This window comes from Aedes aegypti, chromosome 1 (assembly GCF_002204515.2).
Source record: "Aedes aegypti strain LVP_AGWG chromosome 1, AaegL5.0 Primary Assembly, whole genome shotgun sequence".
Lineage (NCBI taxonomy): Eukaryota > Metazoa > Arthropoda > Insecta > Diptera > Culicidae > Aedes > Aedes aegypti.
In genome coordinates, this window is record NC_035107.1 from 64,168,991 (window position 1) to 64,193,964 (window position 24,974).

Below are 24,974 nucleotides of genomic sequence, written 5' to 3' on the forward strand. Positions count from 1 at the left end.
AATTCATTTCGATTCAACAGAAATTTTTCCATCAAAATCATCGTAGTCACCTCTGATCTTACCACGTTTATTTATGCTGAATATTTGGTATCTGATCGGTTCCTGTCAATTTTGTATGGATACAATCCGGATTGATCATTTTATCAAACTGAACAAATAAGAATGGTCAACAGTCTTTCCAACCCTTTTCTATAAACTTCCGTGCAATTTCCCAACGCACTGGACGGCATTGGTTGGAATCCACATAGCGGAAGTAAGACATCTGATTGGGTTTCAATGCCTCGAATATTCACAGGTTTATAAGGCGTGTCCATTTTTAATTTCAATTATAAGCGGTTTCTTCACCACCGCTTAAGCACTAAACTTAGTTTAACCATATGGGTAAACTTGGTTTACAGCTTAAGCGAAGGTGAAGAAATCGGCCCTTAATGCGATTAAAATGAAACTCAGTGCCAGGAAAAGGAATTGCATTTACATTTTACACTTCACAAGAGGAATCTTTCGCCATCGATATGTTTACTAATTTAGAATATTCTAAGCAAGCCTACTATGGTATATTTCTTCTATGCGGGGATTGCTGGCTGCGCGTTATTTCCGCGAAGGAATCCAAATTTTTAAATTTCCCCGCAATATGCATTGGAAATAAAGAAATTTGTTTCTTCGATTTTGGGATTTTTTGCGTTGGTATATTCTATAACTCGATAATTCTATAAGTCGATGGTCCCTGTAGGTACTTTAAAAAACGATCTCAGATACTATTATGGATCTGACAAAAATAAGGACAAGCATTTTTTCTTAAATTCATTTTTTTTCAACCTCCAAGCGTCGCGACTTATATTTGAATATTGCGCTGTGTTCATAAACATCACAGTCACACTGGTGTGATCCGGTTTGGTGGCGGCGCGACAATATTATAGGATTTTTTTCCAGATTCCGCTGATTTCACTTAAGTCCTTTTTTTCCCTGTCAATCTTGGTACAAAATTCTAGAGGCTTCAGAGAAGCCTTCAGATACTTGAACATCAGATACTTCCACATTTTTTCAGAACTTTTTTTTCTCAAATATTTCGAGGAAAAACAACAGTAATTTTGCAAATTTTCTAGTGATTTCTAGTGGAATTATTTCAAGAACTCCTCCAGAAATTCTTATAGTGTTCCCTAGAGATTTCTCCACCAATTATACCAGGAATTCGCCCAGCAATTGCGCCAGTGATATTTTAGATGCTTAGAACAATATCTTCGGAGTTTGCTTCACGAAATCCATGAGTTCTTCTACGCTACTACCTCCTATAATTTCCTCAGGGATTACTCGGAAGATTTTCCCAGGGACTATCCAAGTACACTCACAATAGGGGATTTTTTTTATTTCCGTACGGGTTTGGGCCGATAGGTCTCAGATTTTCATGAAACTTTTTCCACAGGCAGGGCTCATCAATATATGAATAAAAAAAAAATGAGAAAAATTCAGGGTCGCCTAGTTTCCCGGAAAACTCAGTTGGAATTTTTTTGTTTTCCCCTGACACTTTGAAATATCATAACTGAAGAACGAAGCATCACAGAAACAAAGTTTTTTTTTATGAAAATGAAAGCAAATTTTCTCAGGAATAAAAAAAAAAATAAAAAGAAAAAGTTTTCCACAAAATTTTCCACCGTTGAGAAAATTCGTAAAGAAAAGCCGGAAAAACTATGTTCCAATTAGTGGAAACTTTCAAAAATATATTTTTGAGAAGGTAATTTCATAAGCTTTAATCGCTGAAATTTTTGAAATGTACTTTTTTTCGTTTTTGAGTTATGGCCAATTTTGTGGAAAATGACCATATAAGCCTTTTCTTTGAAAACCCATATTTTAATCGAAGCATCGGAAAAACAAAGATTTTTTATCAAAGCAATTGCAAATTTTCTAAATCATCTGAAAAAAAGATATGGGATTGGTTTTAATGAAGTATAAGTCGGAATGGATGATATTTTTCATGAAAAATTACACCGCTAAGAAAAACTAAAAAAAACTGTTCCTGCCTCAATTTTTCATTACACTGAAAAGGTATTCTTTCTTTTCTATGGAACAAATAAGATTATTATTATTATTATTTTAATTTTATTTATTCAATTATTCAGTATATAATCTTAATACTATCTATTTTTTCAACCGGGAAGATTGTCTTTGGTTGCTGACACCAGAAGATTTTCGTTTCTTTCTATTATTAAGAACAAAGCATGCTGTATTTTCTTGGTTTTCATGTGCATCTGAGAATTCACTAGCAAAAATGCTTCGTTCGTCTTTTGGTATAAATGAATGATATTTTTTGTTCCAGGAATTGGTTAGAAAATCTTTCCTGAACAAATTTTTCAGCCTCTGAATAGTTATTTTTAGTTGCATAGATAAATTCCCAATCTTTTTTAAATTGGTCTTTCACCTTTTGCGACACAACCCAGTCGAAAAACTGTTTGGCGTTATTAATTTCTGCTGACTTTCTAATATTAGCATCTCTAGCCATTCGCTTAATGTTGCCACCGATACCATCACAAGGACCTTTTCTATGTGAGGTTGGAAAAAAGTGCCATTCTGCTTTAATTTTAAAATCATTTTCATGGTTGCATACATTTTTGAAATTTGACATTAAGCGAATGGCTAGAGATGCTAGTATTAGAAAGTCAGCAGAAATTAATAATGCGACTGGGCTGTGTCGCAAAAGGTGAAAGACCAATTTAAAAAAGATTGGGAATTTATTTATGCAACTGAAAATGACTAGGGGAAAAGCACTAATTTTCGACCTACAAGAATTATGTGCCAATTTTCGGATTTTCATACAAAGTAGGCCAAAATCGTATGGGTGGGTCGAAAATTAGTACTGGGTCGAAAATTGGTGCTCTTCCCCTATTCAGAGGCTGAAAAATTTCTTCAGGAAAGATTTTCTAACCTTGTTCCAATTCGTGGAACAAAAAAATATCATTCATTTATACCAAAAGACGAACGAAGCATTTTTGCTAGTGAATTCTCAGATGCACATGAAACCCCAGACAATACAGCATGCTTTGTTCTTAATAATACAAAGAAACGAAAATCTTCTGGTGTTAGCAACCAATGACAACCTTTCCGGTTGAAAAAATAGATAGTATTAAGATGAAAGTGTAAGTAGATGAAAAAACCGAATTTAGTACTATACCATTTAATTCCACTAGAGTTTGTATCCTTTGACAGATACGCGTATTTCGACCTCAACTGTAAGGCCAAACAAACTCTAGTGGAATTAAATGGTATAGTACTAAATTCGTTTTTTTCATCTACTTATAGGTATTCTACTAAACAGCTCGAAGATTTATTATGAAAGTGTAAGTTATATACTGAATAATTGAATAAATAAAATTAAAATAATAATAATAATAATCTTATTTGTTCCATAGAAAAGAAAGAATACCTTTTCAGTGTAATGAAAAATTGAGGCAGGAACAGTTTTTTTCAGTTTTTCTTAGCGGTGTAATTTTTCATGAAAACTATCATCCATTCCGACTTATACTTCATTAAAACCAATCCCATATTTTTTTTAGATGTTTTAGAAAATTTGCAATTGCTTTGATAAAAAATCTTTGTTTTTCCAATGCTTCGATTGAATTATGGGTTTTCAAAGAAAAGGCTTATATGGTCATTTTCCACGAAATTGGCCATAACTCAAAAACGAAAATAGTACATTACAAAAATTTCAGCGATTAAAGTTTATGAAATACCTTCTCAAAAATATATTTTTGTAAGTTTTCCACTAATTGGAACATAGTTTTTCCGGCTTTTCTTTACGAATTTTCTCAACGGTGGAAAATTTTGTGGAAAACTGTTTCCAGTTAAATTTTTTTTTTATTCCTGAGAAAATTTGGTTTTATTTTCATAAAAAAAAACTTTGTTTCTACGATGCTTCTTTCTTGAGTTATAATTTTCCAAAGAAAAGGCTCAAAATGGCACATTTGCACATTTTTTTTACAAAATTGGCCATAACTCAAAAATGAAAGTAAAGTACATTTCAAAAATTCCAGCGATTAAAACTTATGAAATTATCTTCTCAAAAATATATTTTTGAAAATTTTCCACGAGTTGGAGCATAGTTTTTCCGGCTTTTCTTTACGAATTTTCTCAACGGTGGAAAATGTTGTGGAAAACTTTTTCCAGTTAATATTTTTTTATTCCTGAGGAAATTTCCTTTCATTTTCATAAAATAAACTTTGTTTCTACGATGCTTCGTTCTTGAGTTATAATTTTTCAAAGTAAGTAGTGTCAGAAGAAAACAAAAAAATTCCAACTGAATTTTCCAGGAAAAACAAGCGACCCTGAATTTTATATATTGATAAGCCCTGCCTGTGGAAAAAGTTTCATGAAAATCTGAGACCCTTCGGCCCACTTTGTACGGAAATAAAAAAAAATCCCCAATACACGACGCCGTCCCAGTGTTTCCTCCAAATATTATTCTACTAAGCCTTCCAGCGATGTATCTAAGCGGTCTTTGACAAATTCCTACAGGAGTTCTTCTTCTTCTTCTTCTTTTTAGCACTACGTCTTCACTGGGAAAGAGCATGCTTCTCAGCTAAGTGTTCAATGAGCACTTCCACAGTTATTAACTGAGAGCATTATTTGCCAAAGTTGTCATTTTCGCACTCGTATCGTGTGGCAGGTACGATGATACAATATGATGCCCAGGGAAGTCAAGGAAATTACCATTACGAAAATATCCCGTACCGACCGGGAATCGAACCCAGACAGCTTCAGCATGGCTTTGCTTTGTAGCCGTGGACTCTAGAACCTAAAAAGGAGTTCTACCAAGAAAATGATTAAAGATTTACTCCACAGTTTTTGAAAAATTCTAAAATTTCTTTTGGGTTTTTTTTCTAGAAAAGCTGACAAGAATTCCTTTAGGAGTTTCTAAGCTATTTTTTTAATTTCCAGTAATTCTTTCAACAGTTTTTATGTGGACTTTCTTAAGAATGCATTCAAAATTTCCTCCAGAAATTGTCTAAAAAGTTCCTCTATGGATTATTCTAGAAAATCTATCAAAAACTCTTCCAGAAATGTCTTATTAAATTCAAACAGGCATTCAAAGGGCATTCCTCTAAAAAAATCTCAATGTGAATCGCAAGTCACTCCCATCTGCATTTTCGTCAAAATTGAGTTGAGTTCAGTTTTCAACATCTCTTCCAATGCTCTTTCAGCTGCACTAATGAAATAATATTATTTGTTCGGAAAAAAAAAGGAAAAAACAGCAAGTCAAAAAAAACCCTAGTCTCCTAAAATTTTATCCGGTGATTCTCCCATCAGTTTTTCTAGATAACATGTTATAACATTCAACTAGAAGCTTCTCCAGATGTTGTTCATTAGATTTTTTTAAGATTTTAACTGCAAATTTCTCTGACGATACCTTTAGCATTTTCAGCAATTAATTCAGAGATTGTTCCTAAGATTTCTTCGGAAATTCCTCTATGATTTCTAAGAAATTTCTCAAGGAAGTTTTCAAAACTTTTTCCTCGAACATTCTTCCAGGAGTTTTCTCCAAGGAAATTTGAATGAAATTTTACGGTAAGCTGAGAAATTGTTCAGAAAAATTCGTGACGTAGTCCTAAAGTAAATTTTAGGGTACCTTCTGTTACAGTTACTTATGTTATTTCTTAGGTCAACCTTGATGAAAGAGGATTTTCAGCAAGACTCACTCTTGAAGAGCTTTCCAAGATTATTGCTTACTTACTTTACTTTTGCTGGCTCTACGTCCTTCAAGACATGACCTGCGCCACAATGTTACGCCAACTAACTCGGTCCATGGCTGCTAACCTCCAATTCCTCGATCGCCCCACACTTCCAAGATCCTGCTCCCGTTCGTCTTGTACCGGCCGGATTTGAGTTAAACACAATTTTTGCGGGATTGTTGTCCGGCATTCTCACAACGTGTCCCGCCCATCGTACCCTTCCAGCTTTGGCGACTTTCGTGATACTGAGTTCACCGTAGAGTTGCGCAAGCTCGTGGTTCATTCTTCTCCTCCATACGCCGTTCTCACCTACTCCGCCGAAGATCGTCCTAAGCACACGTCGTTCAAAAACTCCTAGCGCTTGCAGGTCCTCTTCGAGCATTTTCCACGTCTCATGCCCGTAGAGGGCTACCGGTTTTATCAGCGTCTTGTACAAGGTACACTTAGTACGGAAGTGAAGTTTACCAGACCGCAAGGTCTTGTGGAGTCCGTAGTAAGCACGACTTCCGGCAATGATACGTCTTCGAATTTCTCTGCTACAGTTGTAATACGACGTTATCAATGATCCGAGGTAGACAAATTCGTCCACCACCTCGAACTCATCCCCGTCGATCGTCACGCGTCTGCCTATGCGAGCTCTATCGCGCTCGGTTCCTCCAGCCAGCAGATATTTCGTCTTCGACGTATTTACCTTCAATCCAACCCGATTTGCTTCACGTTTCAGCTTGGTATACTGTTCAGCAACCACCTGGAACCTTCTTCCGACAGTGTCCACTAGAGTGATGCAAATTTTGAAATTTTAGCTCCCCTATGCTTAAACGATTTTTATTATGGTAAATAGCATCCTTCCAAAGTTTGAAGTGATTCGGAAGAAATTTGACTGTGCACACGCCATTTGAAGTTTATATGGAGATTACTATGGAAAACGCCAATCTTTTGTGTTCAGCCCTCTATCTCTTCGTCATAACATTTTATGGAAAAGTGAATACACTCATCTCATTTGAAAACTTCCCAGCTACAACTTTGCCGAAGACCACTTTTTGATTGGACGTCAGGATAAATTGTTATTCATCATCATAAACTTGGTTTGCATGTAGCATGCTTCACCAACTGTTCGGCAGGCAACAGTGGTACTCCTGGCGGGAAGAATAGATCAAAGTAATCCAGGCTACTATGTTCTACAGCAAAAAAGCAGTGTTGCTCTGAAAGAAGTTGAATGATCATCTCAGCATGATATAGACTTTGTTATCAATAATAACAAATTATCCTTACGTCCCAACAAAATGTGATCTTCGGCAAAGTTGTAGCTGGGAAGTTTTCACATGAGGTGAGTGTATTCACTTTTCCATAAAATGTTATTACGAAGAAATAGAGGGCTGAACCCAAAAGATTGACGTTTTCCATAGTAATCTCCATATAAACTTCAAATGGCGTGTGCACAGTCAAATATCTTCCGAATCACTTCAAATTTTGGGAGGACCATTTTCATCATAATTGACATCGTTTAAGCATAGGGGAGCAAAAACTTCAAAATTTGCATCAGTCTAGTGTCCACGTCGTCAGCGAAACAAATGATCTGGCTGGATTTATGTTGAAGCCCGCCCGTTTCATAACACCTTCTAGCGCAATATTGAACAGGAGGCAGGAAAGACCATCGCCTTGTCGAAGTCCTTTGCGTGTTTCAAACGGGTCCGATAATGCACCCGATATCTTCACACAGCACTGTACACTATCCATCGTTGCTTTGATCAATCTAGTCAGTTTCCCGGGAAAACCATTCTCGTCCATAATCTTCCATAGCTTTTCGATGAATAGGGGAAGTGGTGGAAAAATGAACAGGGGCGGTAAAATGAACACCTTGCCTTTCACCGAGAAAAAACAAATTTCAATGATTTTTTATCTCGCACGGACGATTTAGAGCATAAATAGGATTGTTCTGGTTAATACGGAAGTGAATTGAAGTGAAAATATCAACGAATACTAAGATTTTAGAAAACCACGTTAGAAAATAAGAACTGACGTAACTTTTAGCTCAGAGGTCTTGAGTTTTTTCAGTGAGGTGAATATCGTTATGATATGATGTCAAATTTAATACTTTTAGATTTCTTTTTGAATGGGTTACAATCCTCAATGGATATATTTTCGGATATGCAATGAAAATTTTCAAAAAAAATTATTTTGCTCACGTTTTTTGCATGATGTTCATTTTACCACCAACAGCTGTTCATTTTACCCACATAGTGCAGGTAAAATGAACATTTGAATCGTTTTTAGTCGACGATAAAAATATGCGAAAATTTAGCTAATTCAGCCTGAATTTATGTCGCTGATATTGATAACATCCCTATTTTTGAGGTTGTGCTATAGAACTATACAAATTCCTCGTTTTTCTATCAGAAACACGATGATATCCTTAAAGTGTTCATTTTACCACCCTTCCCCTACGTAGGGACTTGATATTCGCGAGACTTTTGGAGGATCTGCCGCAACATAAATATTTGGTCTGTCGTCGATCGCCCGTCCACAAAACCGGCTTGATAACTTCCCACAAATCTGCTTGCCAGTGGCGATAGACGGCGGAAGATGATCTGAGAAAGCACTTTATAGGCTGCATTAAGAATGGTGATCGCTCGATAGTTCTCACATTCTAACTTGTCACCCTTTTTGTATATTGGGTATATTACTCCCTCCTTCCACTCCTCCGGTAGCTGTTCTGTATCCCAGATCCTGGTGCAGACAAGTGGCCAACCTGTCCGGGCCCATTTTAATAAGTTCCGCTCCAATACCATCCTTTCCAGCTGCTCTGTTGTTCTTGAGCTGTTTGATAGCATCCTTAACTTCACCTATTGTGGGAGTTGGCACATCTCCCTCATCCGCCGTACTGATGAAGCCATTCCTCCTGCTGTCTTGATCTTCCTCCTCTGCGCCGTTTAGGTGTTCATCGTAGTGCTGCTTTCACCTTTCAATCACCTCACGTTCGTTCGTCAAGATACCTCCATCCTTATCCCGGCACATTTCAGCTCGCGGCACAAAGCCTTTGCGGGATGCATTTAGTTTCTTGTAGAACTTTTGTGTTTCTTAAGAACGATACAGCTGCTCCATCTCTTCGCACTCCAACTCTTCCAGGCGGCGCTTTTTATCCCGGAATAGATGGGTTTGCTGTCTTCGTGTCTGTTTGTATCGTTCCACGTTTTGACGGGTGCCTTGCTGCAGCATCATCGCCCGCGCTGCATTCTTCTTGTCCAAAACCGTCTGACACTGCTCGTCGAACCAACCGTTCCGTCGATTTGCTTCCACGAACCCAATGACACCTTCCGCTGCGTTGTTTATGGCTGCTTTGAGACTACTCCAGCAGTCCTCAAGAGGGGCTTCGGTGAGCTATCTCTCTTCCGGCAACGCTGCTTCAAGGCTTTGCGCGTAATCAGTTGCGACTTCGGGTAGCTTGAGTCGTTCCAGATTGTACCGTGGCGGGCGTCGGTACCGAATGTTGTTCACAACGGAGAGTCGTTGGCGCACTTTAACCGTCACTAGGTAGTGGTCCGAATCGATGTTTGCGCCGTGATAAGTTCTGACGTCGATAATGTCCGAGAAGTGTCTTCCATCAATCAAAACGTGGTCGATTTGCGATTCAGTTTGTTCGGGTGATCTCCAGGTGTACCGATACGGGAGGCTGTGCTGTAAGTAGGTACTACGTATGGCCATGTTTTTGGAGGCGGCGAAATCAATCAGTCTAAGGCCGTTTTCGTTCGTAAGCTGGTGAGCGCGGAACTTCCCTATAATCGGTCTAAATTCCTCCTCCTGGCCAACCTGAGCGTTGAGATCTCCGATAACGATTTTGACATCATGGCTTGGGCAGCCGTCGTATTCACGTTCCAGCTGCGCGTAGAAAGCGTCCTTATCGTCATCGTCACTTGCTAGGTGAGGGCTGTGCACGTTGATTATGCTGATATTGAAGAAACGGCCTTTGATCCTCAACTTGCACATTCTGTTGTCGATTGGCCACCACCCAATCACGCGCCTCTGCATTTCGCCCATCACGATAAAAGCTGTGCCCAGCTCATGTCTGTTGCCGCAGCTCTGGTAGATGGTATAACCATCCCTATACGTATGTACCGTCGACCCTTTCCAGCAAACCTCCTGCAGCGCTACGATGTCGAACTTGCGGACCCTCAATAATTCGGAAAGAATGCGGGTACTTCCCAAGAAATTGAGAGACTAACAGTTCCATCATCCGAGTTTCCAATCGTTAGTCCGCTTTCGATGCCTGGGTCTATGCCGATTGTTCCGGTTCGAATTTACATTGTATGCTTCCTGTACTGATGATTTTTACGGCTGGCTTGTAAGGCCTGCACCAACCCCCTGTCTCGCCGGAGGATCATCGTGCACAGCACTGTTTAGAGTCCCACGCTGGCACTAGGACGATGATCAGCCGCTCCTAACATGGAGAACAGACGCTGTTTTGAGCCGCCCCTAAATGGTATCTAAAAAGAAACCTGCTACCAGCCCTAGATATGTTAATCCTTTTTTACTAAATAAATATAGAGACATTAAAAACCCAAATCATGTTTTGGTAAGCTGATAAAATTTGATACTTGAAAGAATCCTCACTGAACAGCTCATATAGTGTTTTGAGAGCGGCACAGCCGAACTTTTTTGACGTAGAACTACGTCTTTCTCCTCTATACAGAAGTGAAATTGGAATTCCAAAACCAAGAGCGTTACGTTGGCATGAAATATTTTAAACGTTTATAACTTTTTGCTGAATCAACGAAATTCCTTGATAGGCACCTCAATCGAAAGACAAAGCATCAAAGTTTCATGTCGTTTACTTACTAAATTCCACGTACCTGTCCAAATAGTTTAATAACTGTTTTAAAACAGAACGTTGATTTCAAGCATATCTATAAATAGGGGTGCTAGAGAAAAGATGACGTAATTTGCTTTTCACTCTCCGCTTGGATCGCATCTCAGCAGGCAACAGATCGGCCTGCTCTGACCGGGCGTGCTTCTCAGGCACAGACATCGATAGCAAAGGAGCGTAGTTTGTTGTGATACCTTAACGACAAAAGTTTAATCGTTGTTGCTATGATCGCACGATAAAGAACAACCGCGATGCATCGTAGATTTTGTCATGATCACTAGATTTCCATCCATGGTCGCGATGAAGAAGACCCCGAAGAAGCCGCCACCGCAAACCTCATCGGGCGAGGAGGTTTGCAACCTGTGCGCCGTCAAAATGTAACCCTGTTACTGGAATTCAACAATTCAATCGGCCCTTTTCAGGGCCAACAAATGTGTACTAAAGAGTTATTTGTGTAATATTTCCTAATGTGTTTACCACATACTTGCTATAATCTCTTAATTCACCTCGTAGCATCATACAATATCTGATTTATTACAAATAATCGACAATACGGCAATTAGAGGATGCTTCCGAGGACGCTGCTGCAGTGCCGTCGGGATGCAATAACAGCATATCGCTCATCTTGTACATTCCTTGCCAAGACAATAACTTCATATAGCCTATTTCCCAGATCAGAAAGCTAAGAATACGAAAAAGAGGAGCGGCATCTGCTATTCTAAGGGTATAAAGCATACCTTCTTCGTCGAATTATGCTTCATTCCATTTTCGCGTTCGAGCTGGTAAGAGCTCCGCTGAACCTGCTCAGCTCCTCGTTACCTGTGCCACAGAGCTCTTGATCATCAAGCTGCGGCAAATCCAGCGTTCAGATTGTGAAATCGCTCAAGATTTCTAAATTGACTCGCGCTTCCAAAATTGGCCCTGCATGAATCGGTGCGTTAACGCAAGATTTGTACGAGATGGCTGAAGAAAATCAGTTGAAGCGCCCATTGTCATCGCCACCGCAAACCTCGGGCGAGGAGGATTTCAACCAGTGCGCCGTCAAAAAGTGACCCTGTTACTGGAATTCAACAATTCAATGGGCTCTTTTCAGGACCAACATATGTGTTCTAAAGAGTTATTTGTGTAATGTGTTCCTAATGTGTTTACCACATCATCATATCATACAATATCTGATTTATTACGAATAATCGACAATACGTCAATTTAAGGATGTTTCCGAATCTATCACAGCATAATGCTCATCTTGTACATTCCTTGCCAAGACAATAATTTCATATACACTGAACCAAGGAATCATATCTGATTTATCTGAAAACACATATAGTTAGAGCCCGCGGCTACAAAGCGAAGCCATGCTGAAGGTATCTGAGTTCGGTTCAGGATCTTTTCGTAATTGGAATTTCCTTGACTGGCAAAGGAAGCTTTCAGTTAATAACTGTGGATGTACTCATTGAACACTAAGCTGAGAGTCAGGCTCTGTTGCAGTGAAGACGTTATGCCAAGAAGAAGAAGAAGAAGAAGAATTAAAAATACGACAAATTGAAATTTACGGTGGCGATGACGATATCGATGACTGAGGCACTTCTCCAAACGGAGAGCTCCTCACTGTTCTTAAGGGGGCAGGATCCGTCATTGATTTCGGAATTTTCAAAAGCAGTTTTTTTCTTTCCAAATTAAAAAAAGTTTACCGGAAATATGTTCACTGTATTATATTCTCCAACTGAAATACAGTGAACACATTTTCATCGAATAATTTTCAGTTTTGAACAGAAAAACTGCTTTTTAAGCTTCGATAATGACAATGATTACGATGACGGACCGTTGAACGTTAAATTCACAAACCATTACATTTTGAATTATAACTAAAGGAAGGTTGCAATTATGACAATTGACTTAAATTCAAATGCAGCAAATCACATGGCGTAGTTAACGTCATGCAGTCGTGTGTTGTACACAACCCCACTGATTTTTTAAAGTATTTTACTTCAAAATCCGAAACTCTGAAAAAGCTTCCAAACCAAATGACAGATCTCCCTTAAACCATAACGTAATTGAATACTCAAATCACAGCACCTATCATCTATCATCAAACATCCTATCATCTGCAAAAAGCTACCGCACTGTTGTTAGAGTCTGACCCAGAATTGATCGAAGTTGTGTCCATAGTAGTCCTACGTCAACTCCGCGGTAATGTAACAGACATTACCTACCCCAATTTTTCGCACTCGAGCAACGCGAACCGAACACGATTGGTCTTGATTCCGTGGCTCGTCGCACAGGAACATGCAATCGAATCAAAAGACCACACGGTACTCACATTTCGCTGGAAAAGATTGCCTAGAAAAAGTATTTGAAGACTTCCTTGGGCAATTTCTTAAAGTATTTCTGGAAGAATTCCTAATAGTATAAATCTCTGCGGGCATCTTTGGAAAAATAAATGGTTGAACTCTTTTCAGATGCTCTGAATGCGAATCTTGGAGAAAGACCTACTGGAAGTCGTTTTAAAACACTGGACAAATTCCTGGAGGACAGGATATCCTTGATTTTTTTTAAATAGAATCTTAGGAGAAGTGAGTTAATTTCTGTGGTTGTGCTTAAATAAATTCAATTCTTTTTAATCAGTATTTCATACGATCAGTACTACTTAACGTAATGTTAAGAGGAATTCCCAAAAGAAGTCTTATAAATTTTCTAAGAGAAGTGTCTGGGTCAGATTTTATGAGGAATCAAATTTCCATCTTCGAATTCCTTTTTGTTCGCTTGGTTCCTGTTAGGTCTCTTTTCTTTAGTTAGAAGGTATAACTATTCTCTTTTTCCTAGACATTCACTCGCTACCAGCCCAGCAAATGGAGCTTGTCATCACAAAAATGATAAATGGTTCCTTTGCTTGAATATCATGGAATGTGTACTGGTCATTGACCGTCGTTGGAACCCCCCTCCCTACTGGTGAACTTAGTAGCGTGATTCTGCAGCCACTCCTGTGGATGATCCTTTTTCCGGTGGGCGTACATGGTAGCGTTGGAGAAGAACCCCTTCAGGCAGTACTGGCACTCGTACAGGGGTTCACCCGTGTGGGCATTTGCCACATGTTCCTTCAACGATTGCTTGCGCGTATAACTCTTATCGCACAACTCGCACTGGTATTCTTCCTTGTCCGAACCGTGCCGTCGTTTCTTGTGCACCTTCAGAGAAAGCAAATTGACCGACACGTGATCGCACTCGTCACACTTGAACTGGCCTTCGAACTGATGCCGCTGCACGTGCTTCTCCCACGATAAATGGTTCTTCAGCCACTTTTTACACACCTCGCACTGTTCCTTCAATTCGTCCGGGGTCTTCTCGTGCGTTTTCAGATGCTCCACAAACAGCGACCGCCTGTAGAACCCCTTAGAGCAGATCTTGCAAATGTAATCCGTGGGCTCCTGGTGGACGGCTTTCGTGTGCTTCTGCAGGCCATTGCGCGTTCGAAACTGCTTGCCGCAATCCCCGCACACTGACCGTTCATGTTCCGCCTGGTGCCGCTTCAACGTGTCCTGATCGGTGAACACTTCCGAGCATCGGTTGCATTTGAAGGACACTTCGTTCAGTTCATCATGCACCTCCTTCTTGTGGCGCTGATACCCAGTCATAAATCTGAAAACCCTCCCGCACGTCTCGCACGGAAACGGTCCCGGATTCATCGCGTGCCGGTGCAGCATGGAACGTGTCTTGAACTGCCGCTCGCAGCACTTGACCGAAGCTTGATTGTGTTCCCGTTTCCTGTGCTGGAGAGCCGTACAAAAGCTCTCGAATTTCACGTCGCAATCATCGCACTGGTATTGCATGTGCTTCTTGATTACGTCGTCTTGTGCTTTGCGGTATCGAGCCTTCAGCTGCTTCCGAAATCTGGAACGTCCATCAAGTGAGAAGGGTTTCAACTCTCTCTTCGTCTTCTCCTGAGCAACGGGTGGTTCGGTTTGCTCTTCGCACGGTTCCGTTTTAACCGGCACTGGCTTCCAATCCACATCCTTCACCGTCGCTGTGCTGTTGTTAGTTTCCACAATCTGTTCTTCCTCAATGTCCAGTGCTTCCTGTTTGATGATCACTGTCGGGAGCGGTTGGGATTTCAACTGATCGTGACTTATTTTAACTTCTTGGTAGAATTGATGGAATTGATTCACTTTGTCCCAGCATGATTGGCATACGACGGCACCCCGCAATTCGTCTTCCTGCAATTGCCAAGATATCACACACTGCACTTCACAGAGAATAGGTATATCCCTCACCTGAAACCAAAAATGCAGCACGATTAGATATGAGATGCTTAATTTGGAATCTCCTTCGAAATCTGGTGTCCAGTTGGAATTTTCAGTATTTTGTAAGCAAAGAAAACATGTCCTACTGTCCAAAATTGGATTCATTTTGGATTGTGTCCGGGCATGTTGCTGCTAATTAATAAGTGCACTGCCATGAATGCACTTTTTACCTGTTTAGATGGCTTTGATGCGACAAAAGTCGGTGGATGTCACGTCGTTGTCTAGCGTTGCATACGGTGCATCCGTGCAACAAAATAAACGTTTCTGATGTTGCGATGGTTTTGTTGCATAGCTTTTACCTACAGTGCTTTCCCATATTGTTGACCACTCCAAGGAAAAAGACTAGAGATGTACCGAATAGCATTTCGATTCAAGTTCAATTCTCGCATAACTTGCGTATCGGTTGCATGATTATGCATGAAATGGATACCTGGATAGAATGGCTTCGAAAAGGGTGCTCAAAATAGAATAATTCTGGTCAGGGAAATAATATCATCAAGAGTAAATAAAACTTTTTCATCAATAACTCCTACATCACACAAACAAATGAACTAATAATATCAAATATTTTTATATCAGCATCGTCAATCAGTGAACTGAATTATAATTGTATATCTGTATATGATAAAAACAGATAAAGTTTGTAAAGTTGTCACCATCGCGTTAATTGCGTTCTTTATAGTAATGTTCAATCATTATCAAAAGCTGCCAAAAGCGTCGCATCGTGCCATCGCAGCCCTTAGCATCACTCTCATGTTGTTATTATCTTGTTGTTTTTGCTTATAAAATTTCTAGAAGACCAGCTTATTATTTCTTACTTGTACAATGGTCGGTCTATTTGGAATTTTAATAAGTCAAATCAAATTTCAAAACTCAAATTGAATTCCTTTCGGCACATTAATATTTTGCAGCATTAATTGCATTAGATTGTCAAGTCTTCTCCAATTCCCTATACCCTACCCCAACCCTTCCTATCCTTTCCGATGGTGTTCAAGCGGTCCGCATAGACTATTACGGCCATTACCTAGCCCTGTCCCCGGCCTTGTGCTGACTTGAGCTCTTATTGCCTCACCAAACGCTGCAAAATGAAATTCTCGCATAACTTGCGATCTCGCCCCAAAAGCGATTGGTAACCGAGTATGTAGCAGAGAGGGAGACTTCCCGGACTGTGGACTGATTAACATATTGCGAATCTTTACTTTAATCCGTAGACTGTCCAACAAGTTACGCGCCAGTGGCCCATGCGCCGAGTTGTGCGCCAGCCAAAAAGTAAATAAAGAAATGTCAAAATGTCTCGCCGAGGAATTGAATCACTTTTAGGGCTTCAGTTCTAAACTGGACAGCGATCATAATTGTTTAATCGATAAAAAACATATGGAATAAACATTTTCGTACCTTCTTGTTTTCAAGTAGCAAGCGTTTTAAATCGTTTTGACTGATCACAACTCGGCGCATGAGCGATCGGCGCGCAACTTTTTCGAGGGTCTGCGGTTTTCAGAAAAGATTCGCAAAGTGCCCAACCAGTACCAGACCCTGGCGCGTAACACATGAAATAAAGAGAAAGTGATCGAAATGCTAAAAATTCTCGAGAAGCATACACGGAGAAAACAGAAAACCCATATTTGAGTATTTTTTAACTCACTTTTGAGTTATTTTTCTCTCCCCATTTCATTCGCTCCTTCTATTGTTGTCAAAGAGCGAAGAGCAAAACAACCCAAAAACCGAACCTTAGTGCGTTACCTCAAATTTGTGTAAGTGGCACAGTACTGGAAGTTGAGTTATTTGATCTGCCGATTGAGTGAAAACAACTTAGCCAGTAAGTATTTTTTCGCATGGCTGTAAATGAAAACAACTTATACTTCACTTCAACGATCCCAGACGTAGCCAAATCCCGGACGAAATTGTACCTGGTATCGATGTGCTTTGTCCGTCTGGTCCCACCTTCGGCGTTCAGCATACTGATGCAACTTTGGTTGTCCTCGTGGATGGTCACTGGGTGTTGGATGTCCAACCCCAATCCTCGCATCAGCTTTAGTAGCCATAACAACTCCTTGCTGGCTTCGGCGAGTGCGACATATTCCGCTTCGGTGGAAGACAAAGTCACACACTCCTGCTTTCGAGCTGTCCAACTAATGGTTCCTTCTCCAAGTTTGAATAAAAATCCGGAATTGGACTTCCGGTCGGTTCGGTCGCCTGCCCAATCGGCGTCCGCATATCCCTTGAGATTGCCGCTTCCACCTAGCTTCAACTTCTGTTTAGCGGTACCTTTCAAATACCGCAACGCTCGCTTTGCTTCCGTCCAATCGCTTTCCGTCGGTTTGCTGACTTTACGCCCAAGAATGGACGCTGTTATTGCCAAATCAGGCCGCGTGCAAACGGCAACGTAGAGTAAACCTCCCACCAGGCTCTGGTACTTTTCGGCGGTGGCCATTTTCTTCTCCTCCTTTTGCTCTGCGGTGACGTATCCTGGATCCATCGGAATTGGTGATGGTTTCGCTTGCTCCATTTCGAATTTGAAAAGCATTCTTTCGATGTAGCTTTCTTGACTGAGAAGAAAACTTCCATCCTCTTGCCGCTCGATGTGAATGCCAAGGTAATTCTTCACATTACCCAGACAACTAATTTTGAAATTTCTCTCCAGGTGCTTTCGTACTCGCTCATACTCCCTGTCCTCCTTGGTGACGATCAGCATGTCATCTACGTAGAGGAGGATGAACGATGATCCATCTGTCTTCGTGAAAAGGCAGTTGTCGGCTTCCGTGGCTTCATATCCCAACTCCTTCAAAACGTCGGTGATAGTCCGGTTCCAGACCCTTCCAGCTTGCTTCAAGCCATACAAGCTCCTCCTCAAATGGCATACATCGTCGGGATTTCCGGATTCGTATCCGGGCGGTTGACGCATGTAAATGGTCTCCGAAAGCTTGCCATTCAAATAAGCGGTCTTGATGTCGACATGCTTCACCTGCATCTTCTGGCGCGCTGCAATTGTCAAAAGTGCCCGCAACGTGGTGTGTTTGGCAACCGGCGCATAGACCTCGTCATAGTCGGTTCCATATTTTTGGCTGCATCCCTGGGCAACTAATCGAGCCTTGTATCTTGCTACCTTTCCGTGTTCGTCAAACTTCTTCTGGAAAACCCACCGGCAGCCTATTGGTTTGCGGTTAGCGGGGAGACGGACGATATCCCAGGTGGAGTTTTCTTGCTGTGCTGCATACTCCTCATCCATCGCGATCTTCCATTGTTCCCGCTCTGCGCTCGCTAAAGCTTCTGCTAACGTCCTCGGCTCCATCGTACGCTGACTTGCTAAGCTGCTAGTTTCTCGGAAACGAAACGGTGGTACTCCTTTAGTTGCACGGCTTGACACACGAATCGGCGTACTCGTCGACAAAGGTCCTCTCGGTGCGTTGAGGGGACGTTCATTGGCCTCGGTGAGTGTAGTGTCTTCGTGCGACTCGATCGACGTATCATTTCGATCTCTGCCTTCTTCGTGATTCGATCGTTGATTCGACGCAAGTACCTCTTCCTCCTCGTCGTCTGCTAGCTCACCGAGAACGTCCCCTGCAACGATAGGAAAGGAATTAAGTTTGGAATTGACGGTCGAAGGGAAGTGATATTCGATGATACTTCCATTAGTTTCTTCATCGGCTGGTGAACTTCGCGTCGGCAAGAAACGAGCATCTCGGCTGTTGATGACACACCCAGAGCTCCTATCCAAAAAACGATATGCCTTCTGCTGTGTGGAATAACCGACGAAAGTCATCTTCTGGGCTGCTGCATCTAACTTCGTCCGGTTTTGCTTCGGAATCCAAACATACGCGTCAGTACCAAACGGCTGCACGTGGCTTAAATCCGGCTTTTCTCCCCACCATGCTTCGTATAGTGTGACCTCCAGTGATCTCGTGGGGAATCGATTTTGAAGGTAACTTGCGGTGTTCACAGCCTCCGCCCAGTACTTTGTCGGTAATTCTGCATCCAGAAGCATGCACCGCGCCATTTCGTTCAGCGTGCGGTTTTTGCGTTCTGCGATTCCATTTTGCTGAGGGGTGTGTGGTGTAGTGAACTGCTGCCTGATGCCTTCCTTCTTGAAGAACGTCTCTAACGACTTGTTCTTGAACTCACCACCGTTGTCGGAACGAATGACCTTCGGCGGCCTGCCGAACGTAGTCTTCACCTCCATCACAAAATGTTTCAGCTTCTCTTCAACGTCTGATTTCTCCCGCAGGAAAAACACGGTTGTGTAACGGGAATAGTCGTCGGTGACTGTGAGGTAGTACCGACATCCTCCTGGGGTGACATTTTTCATCGGACCGCACACATCCACATGGAGCAGATCCAACGGTTGTTTAGATCGATTCTTGCTTTGCTGCGGAAACGTGAGTCTTGGAAACTTCGCTTCTTGGCAGCACTCACAAATGGACCGAATACCACAATCTTGAAGTGTTCGCTAGCTTCTTCCTAAATAGCTCTTGGACGGCGTCGTTATCCCGGTGACCAAGCTTCCTGTGCCACACATGCTGACAGTTCCGCGTGTGCATCTTCTCGTCGATTTTCACGGCGTTGTGGGCATTCTTGATGCAATACAATCCACCGGACACAACCGCCACCGCAGCAACCTGCTCACCCTTCATGATGCGACAGTCTTCGGTGTCAAAAATCACCTTTCCGCCCTTAGCAACGAGCTTGCGAACCGAAATTAAATTCGACTCCAAACCCGGCACGAACAAAGTATCCGAAAGTGTAATTGAACGTTTGTTACCTTCCAGATCGCAGCAATCCACTTCGCACGTACCTTTACCTTTCGCAGCTGTCATCGTCCCGTCGGCCAGAGTAACTTTTTCGTGTATGACTTCATCCAGGTTGAGAAAGGAGCACCGCTCGGAGCACATGTGCGATGTCGCCCCCGAGTCAACGATCCAGCTTCCGGTTCTCTTGGTCTCCTTCGCTGTAAAAGCGCAGCTGCCATTCGTCGTATCACGAACCACCTTCGCTTTGGATGGATTTTTCCGGTGTTTCTGGTCGCTCTTCGTTTCCGAATCTTGATCACTGGCTTGTTTGCGGCATTCCCGTTGCTTGTGACCCGGCTTTTTGCAATAGTGGCAAACAATTACCTTCTTACCGGATCCAACCTTCAGAACGGATTCGCCGAAACTACCCTGCTTCGTCACTTCGTCGATCAGTTTGGTCTTAACGACGTCCAGCGTCAGCTCGTCGTCCGTTCGGCTCTCCAACGCGGTCGTCAGGGTGTTGAACGTTTTGGGAAGACTACTCCGCACCAGCGCAACCTGCAGCTGCCCGTCGAGTGCCAGTCCTGCCACGGAGAGACGGTCGAAAATATCTTCCATTTCGTTCACATGCTTCTCCATGTCGTCGCCTTCACAGTACCGCTTGGCAATCAAATTCCGCAGATACGATACCTTGGATGTCAGCGTCGGCTTCTCGAAATGGTCCATCAATCGTTCCCATGCTTCACGAGCCGTTTTCGTCTGCTTGATGAGGCCATGCAGGTTGCTGTCCATCAAGAGACCGATCGTCGCTCGAGCACGTTGATCTCCGGAATCCCAAGCATCGATAGCAGCAGCATTCCCCGGAGCGTTTTCCGTCGCAGCTACTTCTTCCGGTCGGGGCTTGGTGACAAACTTCCAAAGGTCTTCTCGGATAAGCAGCAATTCGGTGCTGAACTTCCAGCTGCTATAATTTGATCCATTGAGCTTCGGGACTTAAACTTTCTCCATTTCGGCTTCAGCTTCAGAAAAAATTTTCACCTTGTTGATCGGTTTCTACGGCAATGGATGCCCAAGCACTGGGCCCATAACCTCTTGGAGTTAAATGAAAGTATAACCGACTTGGTTGATGGTCTAACGATAACTGAGAGTTTATTTCGAATTAACTTATACTCTAATTATTCCATGGCATGCTTGAATATCGCACTTGCACATGCAAAACCGGAGCATGTCAAAAACGGAATCCCACTGTAATATAAGTTTTATCACATTACCTGTGGTTTTATTAAACATTTTAGTAATCCCGGAATCCCGGAATTTTCCGGGACAAGCATCAATTTTAATCCGGATTCCCGGGACAAGCAAGATGGCAGGGAACTGAACAGCATGAGCTGTTCGAAGTAGATATCTAATGAGTTTGTCCTCTCGGGAGAGCTCATTGTTTGAGATTTGAGTGTAAGTCTGTCAACACTGGTATTTGGAATAAATGGATAAACAAACATATTTTATTTATTTAGAATTATATATATTTTAATATTATTTGTAATAAAAATATATTTTTCGTTGTTCAACATGCATTTACGTTATATTTTGTTAATAGTTCATGTATTTTGACATTATACGCCATGGCAGCCGATGGTGCTCAAAATGGTTCTAGAAGCATCATCTTTGAAAATATTGAAGTTTGATGCCCATATTGGTATAAAATAAATAAGGAACAAAAAAATAAAAATGAAAAAAAGTAGTTTTTTTTTCGAATTTTTATTTTTAACGATAGTTGTTAAACTATTTTAAATTGTCATCTGGATCACTATTTTACCTGTTTTTTGCTTTAAAAATGAAAAAAAACCTTAATGATGTGAAGAAAATGATTTTCTCCCCTTCAAAATTTTCGGATTTTTTAAAGGGGGGGGGGGGGGTGACATAAAAGAAAATTTATATTTGTATCAGCCTTATTGATTTAAATAAAAATCAATACCTTCTCGACTCGTAAAATATTGTTGTTCCATGTGTTAACAAGACATAGAATCAACCTTTTTAATTTTATTCATATTTTCTGTTTGCTTGATATGCTACGTATTTTCCAAGGGGGGGGTATCAACATTTGTGACTAAATGCTACGAGGGGGGAGGGGGTGTAAAAAATCAGTGAAAAAATGCTACGTCATTTATGGACGGCCCCTTTCTAGGAAAATTGTAAACATCGATATACAACTGCACACCGCACAAAAATATAAGCGACAGAAAAAATGCCATTTGGAGATGACCTCGGAAAATCCGGAATATCTCCGATGGCCAGTGGCCAACAACCATGGCCAAGCAAGTTCCAGAAATTAGACCAAATTTGCCGTCGACTGCTTCCGGATGCATCGAATTTCATCAATTTTTCATAAAGTTATAAGCATTTGAATTTAGGCAAAATTTTGCCTATCTCAATCATTTTGCCTACCCCCTGTACATTGAAAATCATTAGGTGATGACTTCTCGCGAAACATTACTAAAAGACCTATGCACAAATGAGAGATTCTCTCCTCTCTCGTTCTCTTTCGATTATAACAGTGGAATACTAAAGCTTTTGGGAAATTTTTCACTACAGATCGAAAGGCAGTTTGCATGACTAGCGTTTCATACAAAAAACGCAACAGAAGAGGATAATGTGACTCAGTTATTGATCAAAGAGAAAGTAAACAAAGAGAGCCTCTCATTTGTACATAGGTCCTTTAGTAGGGGAAAAGCACCAATTTTCGACCTAGCATTAATTTTCGACCCATTCATATGATTTTGGCCTACTTTGTATGGAAATCCGAAAATTGGCACAGATTTCTTGTGGGTCGAAAATTAGTGCTTTTCCCCTAATGTTTCGCGAGGCTTGTGTTACTATATTTGAATAAATAAATGAAATGAAATGAAATCTTTCATTAAATTTAAAATATCAAATTTGGATTACGGGTCTGCACTGAAAACAACTTAAGAAACTCGCCGAATGATCTTTGTGACAAGCAATATTATGCCAAATGACCCAACACCGTTAGCGCAGGTAACTGAAACGTGTGACAAAATGGACAAGACAAACAACGATGCAACACATCATCGCCACATTTCATTAGTGTCTTCGAAGTTCTCGACAGCATCTTTCATAAAATTTAAAATATTATAAGCAAAGTTGGAATAATTCCCTAGTTGCACACGTAGCCATGGATGATCAACCTTGTTTTATGTGTGACCAAAAAACGATGGATTCCCTCCCTATGTTAGATTCTACAAAAGAATCACAACTGACCATCAGCAACATTATCTGTAAGCATTTCTGGTTCGAGGTAAGTATCTAGGTATGAGGTTGCGATCGATGGCATAGACCAAACTTGACATTTCAACCAATTCGATTCTAGGAGGATGCCCTGCAAACGGCCATCATCTGTGAGCTCTGCTGGCAGAAGGTGGACCAATTCCATCGTTATTATGAGGAGGTAAAGCAGCTCCATGATCAACTGGCGCAACCCAACACGGTTTTTATCAAACAGGAACAGATTGAATTTGAAGTGGAATTTCTTAGCGATCCTCAGAATCAGATAGACCAGAAAGTAGAAGCAGGACAGCATGCAGTGGATGATGGAATCTCGGATAGAGGCATGGAGTCTGACATAGTAGTGGAACAAGAATCACTTTTTTGTGAAGAAACTAAGGTTGAGATTCAGGAGGAACAGAATGAACTGTCGATGAAAGCTAATAGCAACGGTAAAAAAATTACTAAAAGGGAGATGGTCAGGAAGCGAGTAGAATTGTTGAACCAAAAGAGACAAAAGCAGGATGATTTTATCAAACAGCACAAACCGTACGAATGTGAAGAATGTCCTATGAAATTTGAAGGCTTCATTGCGTTTCGTCGCCATATGCAAGCAGCTCATGGCAAGTCCTACATAGTATGCTGTAACGTAAAATTCATTAATCAGAACGTGCTGCATCAGCACGTCCAGAAGGTGTTCAACCCGGAAACGTTCAAATGCGAGTTTTGCGGTAAAACGTACAATCTCCGGATAGGATACATTCGCCACAAGGAGCGAGTACATCGGAGCGAAATTCCCTCGCTCATCAATTGCGAGCAGTGTCCACGATCTTTCACTAGACAACACCTGTTCGAACGGCACATGGCCCGCCATGAGGCGTCGAAGAAAGAGAAACCAACCTGCGATCTCTGTGGTAAATCCTTCAAGACTCGAACAAATCTAAGACTGCACATAGATTCCCTTCACGAGAAGAAACCCAACTACATCTGTGAGATTTGCTCGAAACCCTTTGCCAGGCGATGGATGTTCCTAGAGCATCGGTTGTCCCACGAATACACCGAAGAACAGCTGAAAAAGCAGTGTCCCATCTGCAAGCGATGGCAAAAGAACCTACGGTACTGGAAGAAACACATGGGCCGACATCGAAGCGAAGGGCAGCACAAATGTGACGAGTGCGATCACGTGTCGATCAATTTGGCCGCCTTGAAGGAGCACGTCGAACGACGACATCTGAACAATACGTCCTGCGTTTGCGATCTGTGCGGTAAGGTGTATTCGCACCCGGTAACGCTGAAGGAACACGTGGCCAACGCGCACACGGGGGAACCGCTGTATAAGTGCCTGTTCTGCGAAATGAAGTTCTTCTCCAACGCCACCATGTACTCGCACAGGAAGAAAGCTCACCCGGAGGAGTGGCAGCAGTACACCAAGGCCAGATATGGCAATAAGGAGGTGGACGAAGCCGGGGAAGATGGCAGTTCGGCTCAATAGTGTTTTTTAGTTTATTAGATTAAATGGTATTAAAAACTGGAAAATACGACTTTGGTAAACATTTGTTCTCAATATTCGAAAAAAAACTTCCCTGGGATCGGGATTATATTTTCCAGGGAGCGAGGAGTTTTGATAATTGATCGCTGTTGTTAGTAGCTTTGATTAGATAGTGGGTAAATTTCAAAGCAATGGCAACCTTTTTATTACAAAATTTAGTTTTGTCTTCTGACCTAAAGATCCTGGTTAAACTACTGCCTAGTACGGTTATCACTCATCAAAATTACTTTCACTTCGAAAATATAATTTCGAGCTGGTGAGAAGATTACAAACTGAGGGTGGGTTAGGAGCACAATCAGACCCTTTGGAAATGCCAATGATGGTTTGTAATCTTCTACGAGGTTTTCGAAACCCAACAGGACGCGTGCACTGGGTTGCGGATAAGAGCAAAAGGAGATCAATAGCATCTACTTAAAATAATAGAGCAAAAAGCCGTTCCATGATTAGGTGATGTTTAGCGATCTTCTATGGTGTTCTAGTACTATAAAATGCTTCCCTCACTGGGAATTCTGGCCTTGATAATATCAATAGTGATAAAAAACATAG

General features: G+C 41.5%; 2 protein-coding genes across 2 annotated transcripts; one reads left to right on the forward strand and one right to left on the reverse strand.

Annotated features, from left to right (window-relative positions):
- Window positions 1-13,463: 13,463 nt before the first annotated feature.
- On the reverse strand, window positions 13,464-15,079 carry LOC5570760 (transcription factor grauzone). The gene is made up of 2 exons (XM_021838127.1): window positions 14,847-15,079; window positions 13,464-14,789 (listed from the first exon to the last, which is right to left on the reverse strand). Exons 1-2 carry the CDS (start codon window positions 14,979-14,981, stop codon window positions 13,494-13,496), a joined length of 1,431 nt encoding a protein of 476 aa, XP_021693819.1. The 5' UTR covers window positions 14,982-15,079; the 3' UTR covers window positions 13,464-13,493.
- A 7,494-nt stretch (window positions 15,080-22,573) lies between these two features.
- On the forward strand, window positions 22,574-24,430 carry LOC5564369 (transcription factor grauzone). The gene is made up of 2 exons (XM_001648665.2): window positions 22,574-22,913; window positions 22,986-24,430. Exons 1-2 carry the CDS (start codon window positions 22,791-22,793, stop codon window positions 24,369-24,371), a joined length of 1,509 nt encoding a protein of 502 aa, XP_001648715.2. The 5' UTR covers window positions 22,574-22,790; the 3' UTR covers window positions 24,372-24,430.
- The last annotated feature ends 544 nt before the right edge of the window (window positions 24,431-24,974 follow it).